A 16106-nucleotide genomic window follows, 5' to 3' on the forward strand; every position below is an offset into this window, starting at 1 on the left:
TAAATAAATAATCTTAAAAAAAAAAAAAAAGACATTAGCCACTCCAATTAATGGGTGTGCAAGTACCAAAAGCTGGACCTTGGTCTTCTAAATGAAGGGCATGATACTTTTTCCTCAGTCCATGTACATGACAGCATGATGGAGAAGGAATAATCATATATATATATTTTTTTTTTTTAATATTTATTCCCTTTTGTTGCCCTTGCTCTTTTTGTTATTGATATCGTTGTTGTTGGATAGGACAGAGAAATGGAGAGAGATAGGGAATACAGAGGGGGAGAGGAAGATAGACACCTACAGACCTGCTTCACCGCCTGTGAAGCGACTCCCCTGCAGGTGGGGAGCTGGGGGCTCGAACCAGGATCCTTATGCTGGTTCTTGTGCTTTGTGCCACCTACACTTAACCCGCTGTGCTACCACCCAACTCCCTGGAAAGGGAATCATCTTAAAAGGGTGAAGGGAGAGGCCTGCAGCCTGAAAAGTGACATGGTGGACAGAGCGCCAGAGTCTCAAGCACAACACTCCCATTCAATCCCAGCATTGCATATGCCAAAGTGATGGTTCTGGTTCTCTCTCCCTCTCCCCCTCTCCCCCCCCCCCCCATAAATAAATTAATCTTGTACAAGAACCTGGGTTCTAGCAACCAGTCCCCACCCGCAAGGAAGAAACTTCACTGGCAGTGGAGCAGTATTATAATTGTCTCTCCCCTCTCCTCCTCCCCATCTTAAGCCCCTCTTCCCCTTTCTCCCTCTGTAAGGAAGAAAAAATAGCACAGTGGATAAAACTTTGGACTTTCAGGCACGAGGCCCTAAGTTGGATCCCATAGCATCTCTGGTTCTTTCATTAATTAATAAATGTTCTCCTTCATAGAATTTACAAATGGCAAATACTGTTAACATTTAGATTATTTGTCCCATGGGCTGGGTGGTGGTGCACCTGGTTGAACACACATGTTACAATGTACGAGGACCTAGGTTCAAGACCCCAGTCCTCACCTGCAAGGGGAAAGCTTTTTGAGTGGTGAAGCAGTGCTATTGCTATCACTTTTTCTTCTTCTCTACCTCCCCTTCCCCTCTGGCTGTCTCTATCCAATATATAAAGATAATAAAAAATAATTTTTTAAATTTATTTTCCCTTTTGTTGCCCTTGCTGTTTTTTCATTGCTGTAGTAGTTTTTATTATTGTTGTTGTTATTGACGTCATCATTGTTGGATAGGACAAAGAGAAATTGAGAGAGGGGGGAGAGAAAGATAAACCATGTAGACCTGCTTCACCACCTGTGAAGTGACCCCTGTGCAGGTGGGGAGCCGGGGCCTGGAACCGGGATCCTTTTGCCGATCATTGCGCTTTGCGCCACGTGCGCTTAAGCCGCTGTGCTACCGCCTGACTCCCAAAAAATGATTTTTAAAGATTATTTGTCCTGCCTATGGTAGTATTCTGGTTTTAATCCCCCCCCCCCCCCAATCAACTCTGTACTTACCAGTTACTATTGGATGAAAATGACAGTTTGAGATATTGGCTTCAAACCAAGCAAGTAGTTAATCTGTTTTGGGAATAGAAATAAACTCAAATAATGATATTTTGGGTCTTAATCATTTGAATATTTCTTTTTTATTATTTATTTATTTATTTATTGGATAGAGACAGAAAGAAATTGAGAGGAGAGGAGGTAGAGGGAAAGAAACAAAAGCACCTACAGCCCTGCTTTTCCACTAGTGAAGTTTTCCCCCTGCAGATGGGGACCAGGAACTTGAACTTGGGTCCTTTTGCACTGTGTGTGTGCACTTAACCAGGTGTGTCACCTCCTGGCCCCCTCATTTGGATAGTTCCCAAAACTAAGCTTCTATCCAAAAAAACCTGCCCTTTCTCCAGAGCACTATAATTCCTAGTTGTGAAATTAATGTGTACTGTCGAGCCAGTGATACTGTTAGAGAATGAACATGGGATAACTGCTTAAGGAAGGGTGTGTGTGTGTGTGTGTGTGTGTGTGTGTGTGTGTGTGTGTGTTGAGGGAGAGGGGCCAGTTCCAGTTCCTGAAGTGATTACTTTTTTTCCTAAATATATTTTTATTTATTGTTAGAGAAATTGAGAGGCGGGGGAGAGACAGAGACACCTGCACACCTTCACCACTCGTGAAGTTTTCCCCCTGCAGGTGGGGACCAGAGGCTTGAACCTGCATCCTTGTACACTGTAATGTGTGCAGTTAATTTAACCAGGTGTGCCATTTTCTGGCCCCAAGTGATTATTTTTCATACTGAGCTTTCTAATATCTTGGATTTTATGACCTAGATAAATTCTTAAATGGTCAGTTGAAAACAAGTCTCAAATACACACCAAGTTTTCTTTGAATACCTTATAATAGGCAGCAGGAATAAGGAACTGAGTTTGTTCATCACCTGTGGGCCAGATACTAGGAATATAGTTCCAGACCTTAGCAGTTAAGGAATTCTTTCTTGTGCAGTGTATCATTTACACACACACACACACACACACACACACACACACACACACACACACCCCTCCCTTATGTTGTAAAGTTTCCCCTTTGAGGGGAAAAAAAACTAAAGTCTCACTGCAGTGGTTAGGGTAAGTAGTTGTGTGGCAAGTACTATCTAGCCTACATAGTACCAAAATAGTTTGTCCCCTGTAAGCTGTAGTATCTTAGCTACATAATATGTGTGCAGTATGTTTTCTTTTGGTGGTTTAGGAAATTTTTGGCCCTATGATAGGATTATCAAAAGAAGAATCTTTCTGCCTAATAATACTAATCTTTGTGCTATGTTTATTTCAGGATCTGTCTGGTTCAATAGACGATCTCCCTATGGGGACAGAAGGAGCTCTGAGCCCTGGAGTGAGCACATCAGGGATTTCCAGCAGCCAAGGAGAGCAGAGTAATCCAGCTCAGTCTCCTTTCTCTCCTCATACCTCCCCTCACCTGCCTGGCATCCGAGGCCCCTCCCCATCCCCCGTTGGCTCTCCCGCCAGTGTTGCTCAGTCTCGCTCAGGACCACTCTCGCCTGCTGCAGTGCCAGGTACCATCAAGTACTGGACTTTGGGGGGAGGGGAAAAAGAGGGAACTGCTCTCTAATCATAGCAGACCCCGAGTCTGGCAGAAAGAGGATCCCTGGTTCATGCCCACAAATTTCCCTTTAGCATTTGAAGATAAAATGGGAACTATATAGCTAGATCTCTTCTAGTATATGAGACTGGGAAGTACTTGGTCTTCCTAGAAGCCATTTCTAGCAATAAATTGACCTCCTAGCTATAATTTCCAGACTTAGTGATGATTGGCTTACTTCTTTCTCTATCTGGAACAGGCACCCAGATGCCGCCTCGGCCACCCAGTGGCCAGTCGGACAGTATCATGCATCCTTCCATGAACCAATCAAGCATTGCCCAAGATCGAGGTGAGAACCTGGGCTTTAAGGAGAGGGATGAAGAGAGAGCTAAGCAAACCACTTGATTATCTTGTGCATGTTGATGATTCCAGAATTGTAATTTTTAAGCAGTTTATTTCTCAGTGTTTGTTTTGGTAGATACACATACACCTGATTTGTTCAATAATGAATCTTTACCCTTTAGATCACACTCCATTTTTGTTTTAATCATTGTTATATTACAAACAAGATCAACTCTATGAAGTCCTAGGATCTATCTTACCATTGTACCAGGGCCATAACTCTATGACCACTACCCGTAAATAGGTTACATCCAGAGGAACCCCCAGATGCCCCAGTACAGTTCCCCCCAGCCTGGCTCAGCCTTATCTCCGCGTCAGCCTTCAGGAGGACAGATGCACACAGGCATGGGCTCCTACCAGCAGCAGAATTCCATGGGGAGTTATGGTCCCCAGGGGAATCAGTATGGCCCACAGGGTGAGTATACAGCACAGTTAGGAATATAGCAATGAGAGGAGAAAATATTTCCTTTTTCTTATATGCTTCCATCTGGGTTGTAAGAAAGGAATAAAATGCTTAGCTCAAGACTATGCATAGATAGGAGATGACAATTGTTGGCTATTACAATTATTTTACAGTAAGTCTTAATGAATCTTTGCTCAAAATCAGCCTTATATGTATCTCAAGCAGAATTTTTCTGCTAAAGCATGGATGAGCAGGCAAGATGAGTGTGTAGAAAGAAAGATTTCTGGAAATTTAAGGGCCCAAATACCAGCAAAGCCAGTCTGCCAGCCATCAGACCTTGGTCTGTGCTGTGCTGTGTCTTGTGGATGAGACAACTGAGGCTTGCATGTATATGTTCCTGGCCTCCCTCCTATTTTTTATTTTTTATTTTTTTAATATTTATTTATTCCCTTTTGTTGCCCTTGTTTTATTGTTGTAGTTATTATTGATATCGTCGTTGTTGTTGGATAGGACAGAGAGAAATGGAGAGGGGAAGACGGGATGGGGGGAGGGGAGAAAGACAGACACCTGCAGACCTGCTTCACCACTTGTGAAGTGACTCCCCTGCAGGTGGGGAGCTGGGGGCTTGAACCCGGATCCTTACTCTGGTCCTTGTGTTTTGTGCCACCTGCGCTTAACCCACTGCGCTACCACCTGACTCCTCCTCCTATTTATTTTTAATAGAATCAAAGCTACCTTCAAGTTGGTCTCTTTTCTAGTAGAAATATATTGAGTGGTAGGATTCAGGCGGTAGCGCAGTGGTTAAGCACACATGGCGCAAAGCACAAGGACCTGAGTGACAATCCAGGTTCGAGCCCCTGCCTCCCCACCTGCAGGGGAGTCACTTAACAAGTGGTGAAGCAGGTCTACAGGTGTCTGTCTTTCTCTCCCCCTCTCTGTCTTCCCCTCCTCTCTCCATTTCTCTCTGTCCTATCCAACAACGATGACATCAATAACTACAACAATAAAACAACAAGGGCAACAAAAAAGGGGAAATGAATAAATATTTTTTAAAGTTTTTTTAAAAAAAGAAATACTTAGTGGTTTCTGTTGTTTATCATCTTTGGAATTCAAGTTGACTGATTGATGACACTAACCAACTTTTTCTGCATCTTCTCTCTTTCCTCCCCCAGGAGGCTACCCTAGGCAGCCAAACTATAATGCCTTGCCCAATGCTAACTACCCCAGTGCAGGCATGGCTGGAAGTATGAACCCTATGGGTGCTGCAGGTCAGATGCATGGGCAGCCTGGCATCCCACCTTATGGCACACTCCCTCCAGGGAGAATGAGTCATGCCTCCATGGGCAACCGGCCTTATGGCCCTAACATGGCCAATATGCCACCTCAGGTTGGGTCAGGGATGTGCCCCCCACCCGGGGGCATGAACCGGAAAACTCAAGAAACTGCTGTCGCCATGCATGTTGCTGCCAACTCTATCCAAAACAGGTAATGCAATTTCACAGGAAAGTGAAGGAGGAGGCATCAATGCAAGGAGTTAAATTCTATAGTTATTCAGGTCACTGAGGACCTAAGCTATGTTATATTGATATATACGTACTTTACTGAGAGTTGTGTGTTTTGTTTGTTTTTTAGGGAACTAGCCTTGCTTAGAGTACAAAGCACAAGTAGAAGTCTTGGAACCTTAGAATCTTAGGTTAATATGAAATTTCATATCAGCAGATATCATATATAAAGAACTTTTAAAAATTACATGTTATTTTGTTTGGTAAATAAGTCGTCAGAGTTCTTTCTTTTCTTTTTGTCTTCACTGCTCCAAGCCAACTTTTTTTCACTGGGGAGGAGAGTGAGGGAGGAGATAGGAGAATAGCACAGCACTGAAGCTTCCTCCAGTGCAGTGGGGGCCAGCATCAGGCCCAGCTCAGCTGTACTATCCAAGTTAAACTATTTTGCTGACCCTTCACTTTTTTTTTAACCAGAACACTGCTCAACTCTAGATTTTAAAGATTTATTTTATTTCATAAGAGATAATTCCATATGGAAGGGAGATGGATAAAGAGAGAAACTAGAGCATGGCTCTGGCACATAGGTATTTGGGATTGAACTGGAAGCTTCGGACATGTAATTTCTGTGCTCTGCCAGCTAAGCTTTACCTAAACACTCATTTTTTCCCCCCCCTTCCTTTGGGGAGTTGTCCCATAGCAGGGACTTTATTACTCTGGGCCAACTCTCTCAGATAGAAAGAGCCAGGAGGTACAGCCCAGGTCATATGTTGCACAATGGTGAGAGCACTCTGTTTACAATCATAAGGTCTCAAGTCAGTCCTCAACATCACATGTGCCAGAATGATGTTCTATATCTCTATCATAAATCATAATAAAAATTTTATATATCATTTTTATCTAAATAAATTATGAAGAGACACACAACAGAATTGAAATTCCCTGCAGTGCCTTGAGGGTCTAGGTTACACAAATAGCAAAGCAGGTGCTTTCCCAAGTGGACTATTCCACTAAGTCCCCCCCCCAAAAAAAAATTTTTTTTTCTTAGTAATGCACATGAGTCTTGACTTACTATGATGTTGATGTTAATGTTAATTCTACCCAAGGTAGAATGGTTTAGTTGACTGGCACAGTGGTAGGTTTGCTAACTATATAATAATGGAAGGTGGAGCAAGGAGATAACTCAGCTAGTAGAGAGCACACACCTGCTATGCAGAAGCGGGGCTTGGACTTCCAGCATCTCATGGATAAAGAAGAATTTGCTAGCAATAGTGGATTCATGTAGGTGTAAAGCTCCTGATGTGCAAATACTAGTAAAAATGGAAGTATGGGGAGAGCCAGAAGTTAGCTTAACCAATAGAGTGCATGCTTTACCGTGTGCAAACCCCAAGTTCAAGCCACAGCGACGAGGAGAGAGCACTGGGAAGCTTGATGGATGTTGGACCTGTGCTGAGGTGTCTTTTCTTTGTTTCCCCCCTGCCCAAATAAGGTGGTGTAGGGTTGTGGTTTAGGAGGTCCATTAACTTTGTCCTTGTGAACCGTACTGAATGATCTTGATTCTCACAACCCTGTTTGACTCAAGTCCAAATCTGAATGCCCAGTCTCTTAATTCTTATGTCTCTCTTACTGTCTATCTTTCTCAGACCACCAGGCTACCCCAATATGAATCAAGGGGGCATGATGGGAACTGGACCTCCCTATGGACAAGGGATTAATAGTATGGCTGGCATGATCAACCCTCAGGGACCTCCATATCCCATGGGAGGAACCATGGCCAATAATTCAGCAGGTGAGCCCCAGTCTTTGATCACTCCAAAGATGTCTTCCAGAGCATTTTCATGTCATAAACCTGCTGGACCTGAGGATGTTTTTCTTTTATAGGGATGGCAGCCAGCCCAGATATGATGGGTCTTGGTGATGTCAAGTTAACCCCTGCCACCAAAATGAACAATAAGGCAGATGGGACACCCAAGACAGAATCCAAATCCAAGGTAATTGTGTCTTGACTCCTTTTAACTTTTTGTTCCATCCTTACCATCAATAGAAGAGAGGTGGAGAGGGAGATAGCATAATGGTTATGCAGCAGAGGTCCCAGGTTCAGTCCCCAGCGCTCCCATAAGCCAGAGTTGAGCAGTGTTTTGGTTTGAAAAAGAAAGAGATAAAAGGATGACCAGATTCTATTAGAGCAGCCCAAATGGTTGGTATACCGTGCTCTGTTGGGTGGTCAGGGGGTTAAGGTGTATGGGGCTTGGGTCCTAGGTGTTCTGGCTGTGTAGCTGTCTAGGCACTAGCTCACATTTGAATCACTTGAAACATTTCTGCCCTTTATCATATCTCATTTCTGCTCTTGTAAAGTTGGGAAATTAAAAATCATAGCTGTTAACATTTCTTCACTAGAAGAAAGTATAGTCCTTTTTGCCTTAATCAGTGGACATCTAAGACTCTTTTATGGGCTTTGAAGCTGATTCCTCTGAATCTTGCCCTTCTAGAAATCCAGTTCTTCTACTACAACCAATGAGAAGATTACCAAGTTGTATGAGCTGGGTGGTGAGCCTGAAAGAAAGATGTGGGTGGACCGTTATCTGGCTTTCACAGAGGAGAAGGCCATGGGCATGACAAATCTACCTGCTGTGGGCAGGAAACCTCTGGACCTCTATCGCCTTTACGTGTCTGTGAAGGAGATTGGTGGATTGACTCAGGTGAGTGATTGCCCAGAAGTTCTCCTGTGGCTCTAACAAGGCTCTTTCTTGATATTTAGTGGATTCATCATCCCATGGCAACTTAACTGTAAGTTTATAATATGTCAAGGGCCCCACTGACAGGGAATTTCTGCATTCTCATTCTAGGGGAATCAGTTTGACATGTAAATAAGGACAAGATTTGGGAGCATGGCTCTGGTTTTGAATCCTGTCTTAACCAGTTGTAGCAAATGTGATAGTGTGAAATATACCACATTGTGCCCTGAGTTTATTTGTGCAGTAAGGGGTTTCAACAGGATTTCTCCACATAAATTGGTTTGAAACATAATGGCCAAAGTAGTTGCTTACCTTTTCACTCCAGAAAATTTCCCACTAGAAATGAGACTTTAAGAGCTATTTAGGGGAGTCCGGCAGTAGCGCAGCGGGTTAAGCGCAACGTGTCGCAAAGCGCAAGAACCGGCTTAAGGATCCTGGTTTGAGCCCCTGGCTCCCCACCTGTAGGGGAGTCGCTTCACAGGTGGTGAGGCAGGTCTGCAGGTGTCTGTCTTTCTCTCCCCTTCTCTGTCTCCCCCTCCTCTCTCCATTTCTCTCTGTCCTGTCCAACAATGACAACATCAACAACAATAATAATAACTACAAAAACAGCAAAGGCAACAAAAAGGAAAACAAATAAATATTTGGGGAAAAAAATTTTTTAAAGCTATTTAGGGGGTCGAGTGTTAATGCAGTAGGTTAAGCGTAAGGATCCCAGTTCAAGCTCCAGGCTCCCCACCTGCAGGGGAGTCACTTCACAGGCAGTGAAGCAGGTCTGCAGGTGTCTTTCTCTCTCTCCCCCTCTGTCTTCCCCTCTCTCCATTTCTCTCTGTCCTATCCAACAACAACGACATCAATAACAACTACAACAATAAAACAACAAGGGCAACATAAGGGAATAAATAAATAAATAAATAAAATTAAAAAGGAGCTGTTTAATAGAAATAATGATGGAAGAAGTATAAATTATTTACTTTGTGGGAGTCGGGCAGTAGCGGGTTAAACGCATGTGGTTCAAAGCGCAAGGACCGGTTAGGATCCGGTTCAAGCCCCCAGCTCCCCACCTGCAGGGGAGTCGATTCACAGGTGGTGAAGCAGGTCTGCAGGTGTCTCTCTGTCTCTCTTCCTCTCTATCTCTCCCTTCTCTCAATTTCTCTCTGTCTCTATCCAATAACATTTTTTTAAATTACTTTGTATGGGATACTTAGGTAAATGTATTAATCTATTAATCTGATGGAAATTTCTGAGCCTCCTTGAGCTGTTTTACATTCAGCCTAAAAGGCTTACAGGTGAGGGTTATCACTGGGGTTTGGTGTTGGCACTGTGAATCCACTGCTCCTGGCAGGCTTCCCCTCTCCCCCCCTCCTATTTTATTGGATAGGACAGAGAGAAATTGAAAGGGGTGGGGAAATAAGAAAGAGGGAAAAGAGACACCTGCAGACCTACTTCACCACTTGTGAAGGAAACCCCCCTCCTCTGCAGATGGGAAGCCAGGGCTTGAACTGGGATCCTTGCGCACGTCCTTGCACTTCATTCTATGTGCACTTAACTCAGTGTGCCACCGCCCAATCCCCAAGCTCTATAGTTTCTTTTTTTTTTAATTTCTTTATTGGGGGATTAATGTTTTATAGTCAACAGTGAATACAATAGTTTATATATGCATAACATTTCTCAGTTTTCCATATAACAATTCAACCCTCACTAAGTCCTCTGTCTCTATAGTTTCTGTAGTCATTAGACCAGGAATCTATTGGGTCTGAGTTTGTGGCTGAGCTCAGAGGAAGGCGTGACAGGGAGGGAGGGGGTATATTCCCAACCTTCTAAATCAGAAGAGGAAAATAGCTGTCACCAGCTGAAAAGAAAGTGTTTGGAATGAAGCCAATCAGCAGTTGTGAATTCCTTCTCCCTTCAGGCTTTATTCCCCTCCCCCACAAAGGAAAACAAAACACAACAGGACATGCGCACACTGCCACGCAAACTGGCGTGGGAAGCAAAGCCATAGAAGGCTTCTGAGGTGACCTCTCCTTATTCTTACCGTTTCTTCCTGGTGTTGAGTTCTAACAGGCCTGCCTAAGAGGAAGGGCACATTGAGGTTTGGCATACTCTTGACTGAGCATACTTCTGGATTCACTGAGCCTATGGTAAATTAAGAGGGAATCTCAAAGCAAAAATAATAAAAACAAAAATCAGATGAAGTTGGATAGGAGGAGCCATTCCAGTTGACTGGTCCAGATGGCATAGAGTTAGAAGTCTGGATTATACCCTTGCCAGGCCATCTCCAATTTTTAAGACTTAACTCAGGAATTACCTGCTCTTTAAAGTATTCCTAGTCACTTTACCTCCATTTAGGTTGTTCCCCTCTTTGCTTGCTTATCAGTCTTCTCTCTGGTATCCCGGATACCAGATAACAACATATTGAGCTTCCTTTGTGGATTATGACAGAAAAGCCAGTTCTTCCACCCCTTGAGAAATAGGTAAACAAACTAGGAATGCCTGAGTAGAACAGAGGAAACTAATTATGTGGAGATTGGGGAATGGTCTTGGTCAGTGTGTCTTGAAACTAAGGAAAAGAAACAGAACTATAGACTGGCTGGTGAGAAAGTACAAAAGACATTTGTGAGCTGAAACCTGTCCTGGACAATTATCACAGTGCCTGATCAGGAAGAAGGGTTTTCAGTTATGTGTGACTGGGCTTCAAGGGAGCAGTAGCACAGAATGCCATATGATAGGGAGACCCCTACATTGAGAGACAAAATCAAATGTGTGTAGAAAAACCCCAACTTATAACACAGTTAAGCAGAGTGATTGTTGATAATGAGTTTCCATTTTATTAAATACAAACCTAGGGTTGGGAAATAGCATAATGGTTATGCAAAAGACTTTCATGCCTGATTTGGATATCCTAGGTGCAATCTCTGATGCCACAAGTTAGAGCTGAGAAGCATGTGGAGGCAGGGGTGAGGATGAAGCAGCCTAGAAAATAGTGCAGCAGATGCAGCATTTAAAAAGAAAATAGGGGGTCGGGCGGTGGCGCAGTGGGTTAAGCTCATGTGGCGCAAAGCACAGGGACCGGTGTAAGGATCCCAGTTTGAGCCTCCGGCTCCCCACCTGCAGGGGAGTCGCTTCACAGGCCGTGAAGCAGGTCTGCAGGTGTCTATCTTTCTCTCCCCCTCTCTGTCTTCCCCATCTCTCTCCATTTCTCTCTGTCCTATCCAACAACGAACAACATCAACAATGGCAATAATAATAACCACAACGAGGCTACAACAACAAGGGCAACAAAAAGGGGGAAAAATGGCCTCCAGGAGCGGTGGATTCATGGTGCGGGCACACCGAGCCCAGCAATAACCCTAGAGGGAAAAAAAAAAATTAAAAAAATTTTTTAAAATAATGTTCAGGGGAGTCACTTCATAGTTGGTGAAGCAGGTCTGCAGGTGTCAATCTTTCTCCCTCTCTTTCTTCCCCTCCTCTCTCCATTTCTCTCTGTCCTGTCTAACAACAATGGCATCAATAACAACAACCATAATAACAACAACAATAATAAAAAAACAAGGGCAACAAAAGGGAAAATAAATATTAAAAAAAAAATTAAAAATAATGAGGAGTCAGGTGGTAGCGCAGCGGGTTAAGCACACGTGGCTTGAACGCAAGGACTGGCATAAGGATCCCGGTTCAAGCCCCCGGCTCCCCACCTGCAGGGCTCGCTTCACCAGCAGTGAAGCAGGTCTGCAGGTGTCTGTCTTTCTTTCCCTCTCTCTGTCTTCCCTTCCTCTCTTCATTTCTCTCTGTCCTATCCAACAACAACAACATCAATGACTATAACAAAAAAAAAAAGGGGGCAACAAAAGGAAATAATAAATAAATAAATATTTTAAAAAGAAGAAGAAAATAATGGGGGCCGGTTGGTAACAGGCCAGTATAGGCACAAGGACCAGCATAAGAATCCCAATTGGAGCCCGGCCCCCCACCTGGAAGGAGGTGACTTCACAATCAGTGAAGTAGGTCTGCAGGTGTCTGTCTGTCTCCCTCTTGTCTCAATTTCTGTCTGTCCTATCCAACAACAATAACAATAATGACAATAACATGGGCAACAAAATGGCCTCCAGGAGCAGTAGATTCATAGTGCAGGCACTGAGCCCAGCACTGAACCCTAAGAGGCAAATAAAAAATAGAGAAAGAAAATACTAATATTTATTAATGTATTTTAAGTGGAATTTGAATGCAATAGTGGTTTGCAGGACACTTGTAGACAACCTTCTGAATTGTCAAGAGTTATGAAATTTACTTATTTTATATAAACAGTGTTTACTAGTTGTAATGATTTATGAATAGAGCCTGCTTAGGATGAAGGCAGGCCAGTCATGAGTTTAATGGACTTAACATTTGTTGTGAATAATCTCCTAGTTGGGGGTTAATGTTTATGATTCACTGAGAACTGATTCTATAAGAGATGAAAACATGGGGTTTTCGTATAAGATGCACCCCAACTCTTCTTGTGGCTTTTACAGGTCAACAAGAACAAAAAATGGCGGGAACTGGCAACAAACCTCAATGTTGGCACTTCAAGCAGTGCAGCCAGCTCCTTGAAAAAGCAGTACATCCAGTGTTTGTATGCCTTTGAGTGCAAGATTGAACGGGGAGAAGACCCTCCCCCAGACATCTTTGCAGCTGCTGATTCCAAGAAGTCCCAGCCCAAGATCCAGCCTCCCTCTCCTGGTAAGGATGTGTTGAGTTGGGGGCCAATTACGTAATACACGTAGTACAAAGCAAAAGGACCCAAGCAAGGATCCACTTCAAGCTCCTGGCTCCCCACCTGTAGGGGGACACTTAACAAGTGGTAAAACAGGTATACAGGTGTCTTTCTATCTTCCCCTCCTCTCTCAAATTCTCTCTCTCCTATCTAGTAAAACGGAAAAAATGGCCACCAGGAGCAGTGGATTCATAGAGCCTGTACCAAACCCCAGTGATAACCCTGGAGACACACACACACACACACACACACACACACACACACACAAAATGATGTGTTGAGCCATCTCAACATGGCTCACCCATCAAGCATCCAGGATCCTTATTCAGCAGTGCTTGCCACCAGGGATGTGTGCTCTATCTGGCTTGCCCTACCACCAGGCTTTAACCGGTGGGCAGACAAAAGATAGGTCAGCAGTGACTCCCTTGGGAGGTAGTCTGTAGCAGCCCTTAAGTTTTGATTTTCATTGTGGGCATGGCATCTTGCCAAATGTTTGTAAACTAGTGAGTAGGAGGGACACCAGAGGAGTGGAGAAATCTGACAAATAGCAATGAGGCTGGGCCATCTGGGAGCTTTGGCCCACTGATGTCAGTGCCTTAGAATGTAGCTCAGACTAGAGCCCTAAATTCCCCAGGGAGCTGAGATGGTAATGAATGGAAAGGAGGGGGGAGGGGAGGAGGATATGAATGGAACTCTCTGATGGAAGTGACTCTGCCCACCCTCCTTTCTGAAAAGAGGCTGGTGCCTGGGCAGGCATGAGGAGGGAAGAAGGCCAGAGCTCCTTGAAGGTGGGTGTAAACACATGTGCCCCAGTGTTGACCTCTGAGCGGGTAATGAGTGCCTGAGATGACTCATCAGCTTGGGAGGCCAAGGCAGTGGGATATCTACTGCTGGGAATGGTAACTAATGGAAACATTAATTAGTGGTAGTTCTGTGCTCAGGAGTTTAGTGGAACCTTCAAATCTTGAGTGGTGACACTATTCTAGATGCCTGAGAATAGGAAGGCTCCTAAAGTATACCCTGAGGCAAGAATCTGGATTCTGAGGGCCCAGATAAGGAGTTTATGCACCAGCCTAGCATTTAATAGGTGAGATGGGGCCTTAGGGGTGGAACTAGAGAATAGTAATCAGAGGTGCTAGCCAGGAAATTCAAGGAATCACCAGCTTGGTGATGGTCCCACATCTGTACTTTCCTCTAAGTGTGAAATAGAAACAAGGAACCATAGAACCCTCAAGCAGATCCCCAGCTTAGAAAGTTATTTAGGCTTTAAAGAATCTTAACTTGGGTGCAGGGAGATACATAATGGATATGTGAACAGACTCTCAGGTCTGAGGCTCTGAGGCCCCAGGTTCATTCTCCCACACCACTGTAAGTCAGAGCTGAGCAGTGGTCTGGTTAAAAAAAAAGGGGGGGGCGGGCAGTAGCGCCGGGGTTTAATAGCAAACATGGCACGAAGTGTAAGGACTTACGTAAGGATAGTGGTTCTAGGCCTCGGCTCCCCGCCTGCAGGGGAGTCGCTTCACAAGTGGTGAAGCAGGTCTGCAGGTGTCTGTCTTTCTCTCCCCCTCTCTGTCTTCCCCTCCTCTCGATTTCTTTCTATCCTGTCCAGCAACAACAGCAGCAATAACTACAATAATAATAACAAGGGTAACACACGTGGGGGGGAAATAGCCTCCAGAAGCAGTGGATTTGAAGTACAAGCCCCAGCAATAACCCTGGAGGCAAAAAAAATAAAAATAACTAGCTTTTTTTTTTTCCCCTTTTTATAAGAAGTTCTAGTGCATTTGTGTATTTCTGTTGACCGTTCACTTTCTTGCTCACCCCACATCACTGTCCACAGCAGGATCAGGGTCTATGCAGGGACCACAGACACCTCAGTCAACCAGCAGCTCCATGGCAGAAGGAGGAGACCTGAAGCCACCAACTCCAGCATCTACACCACACAGTCAGATCCCCCCCTTGCCAGGCATGAGGTAACGCTCAGGAGCCAGAGTGGGTGGTTAGGAGGGCTATGGGCAGAAGCGTGTGAGGTTCTGTGCAGCCTGGGTGGTCCCTATTCTGACTCCTTGTATGTTCTCTGTTAATGGAATAGTTGCTTTAATTTGGGATTTTAATTGGATTTTCTCATTCTGAACCAGGAGCAATTCAGTCGGGATTCAGGATGCCTTTCCTGATGGAAGTGACCCCACATTCCAGAAACGGAATTCCATGACTCCAAACCCTGGGTACCAGCCCAGTATGAATACCTCTGACATGATGGGGCGCATGTCCTATGAGCCAAATAAGGATCCTTATGGCAGCATGAGAAAAGGTAACTGATTTCTGTCTATAATGGCACAAGGCCATTATAGACAGGGTAAGAGATGATCTTGAAAATAGTTCAAGGGGGCTAAGGGACATGGCGCAGAGTGCAAGGATCAGCATAAGGATCCCTGTTTGAGCCCCCAGTTCCCCACCTGCAAGGGGGGGGGTCACTTCATAAGCGGTGAAGTGGGGGTGGGGGGGGGGTGGTTCAGGGATTTTGTCAAGCCATCCTCTGAGGGACAGGTGGTGGCACACCTGGTTAAGCGCACACATTACAGTGCTCAGGGGCCTGAGTTCAAGCCCCTGGTCCTCATCTGAAGGGGGAAAGCTTCACGAGTCATAAAGCAGAGCTGCGGGTATCTCTCCATCTCTTTCCCTCTCTTATCTCTGCCTGCCCTCTCAATTTCTCTTGTCTCTATTTAATAATAAATAAAAGGTTTAAAAAATTACATTAAATAAAGCCATCCTCTAAAATAAGAGACCTCTTGACCTAGCCATCACTTTGCTGTATCCCTATTTTCTTCATTGTCTCCCTCTCCCTTGCTTCACCTCGTCACCCCTTAATAAATATGTGTTCTTTGATGGTTGAGACTACTTTAAGTCTTTGTTTTGAACCAGTCAGGAAAATAATAGAAACAAGCCCAAGCTCTGAAGGTTGGGTCTTTGAGACTAGACAGGTGCAGAATTTTCTGGACTAATGACCTACCAATTTTCTCACTGCCTTCTTTTCTGCATTCAGCTCCAGGGAGTGATCCCTTCATGTCCTCAGGGCAGGGCCCCAACGGTGGGATGGGGGACCCCTACAGCCGAGCTGCTGGCCCAGGGCTGGGAAATGTGGCGATGGGACCACGACAGCACTATCCCTATGGAGGTCCTTATGACAGAGTGAGGTAAGTATGAATCCCTTTCCTGTTCCACTTCAGCACCCAGCAGCTATAGTGAACTCAACTCACTTCTA

General features: G+C 44.5%; 1 protein-coding gene across 2 annotated transcripts in view; it reads left to right on the top strand.

Moving 5' to 3' along the window:
* The window catches only part of ARID1A (AT-rich interaction domain 1A), a 90595-nt gene that overhangs the window by 63949 nt on the left and 10540 nt on the right, over positions 1-16106 (top strand). The window contains exons 5-15 of one of the 2 annotated variants that reach the window (XM_007532497.3): positions 2792-3032; positions 3318-3407; positions 3705-3875; positions 5036-5348; positions 7006-7151; positions 7244-7353; positions 7852-8061; positions 12603-12810; positions 14685-14817; positions 14983-15155; positions 15888-16038. In XM_007532497.3, coding sequence (XP_007532559.2) covers positions 2792-3032; positions 3318-3407; positions 3705-3875; positions 5036-5348; positions 7006-7151; positions 7244-7353; positions 7852-8061; positions 12603-12810; positions 14685-14817; positions 14983-15155; positions 15888-16038 — 1946 coding nt within the window. The remainder of the gene's footprint in view (positions 1-2791; positions 3033-3317; positions 3408-3704; positions 3876-5035; positions 5349-7005; positions 7152-7243; positions 7354-7851; positions 8062-12602; positions 12811-14684; positions 14818-14982; positions 15156-15887; positions 16039-16106) is intronic. The other variant, XM_060205620.1, reaches the window with a different exon arrangement.

The sequence above is a fragment of the Erinaceus europaeus genome, chromosome 13, assembly GCF_950295315.1.
Source record: "Erinaceus europaeus chromosome 13, mEriEur2.1, whole genome shotgun sequence".
Lineage (NCBI taxonomy): Eukaryota > Metazoa > Chordata > Mammalia > Eulipotyphla > Erinaceidae > Erinaceus > Erinaceus europaeus.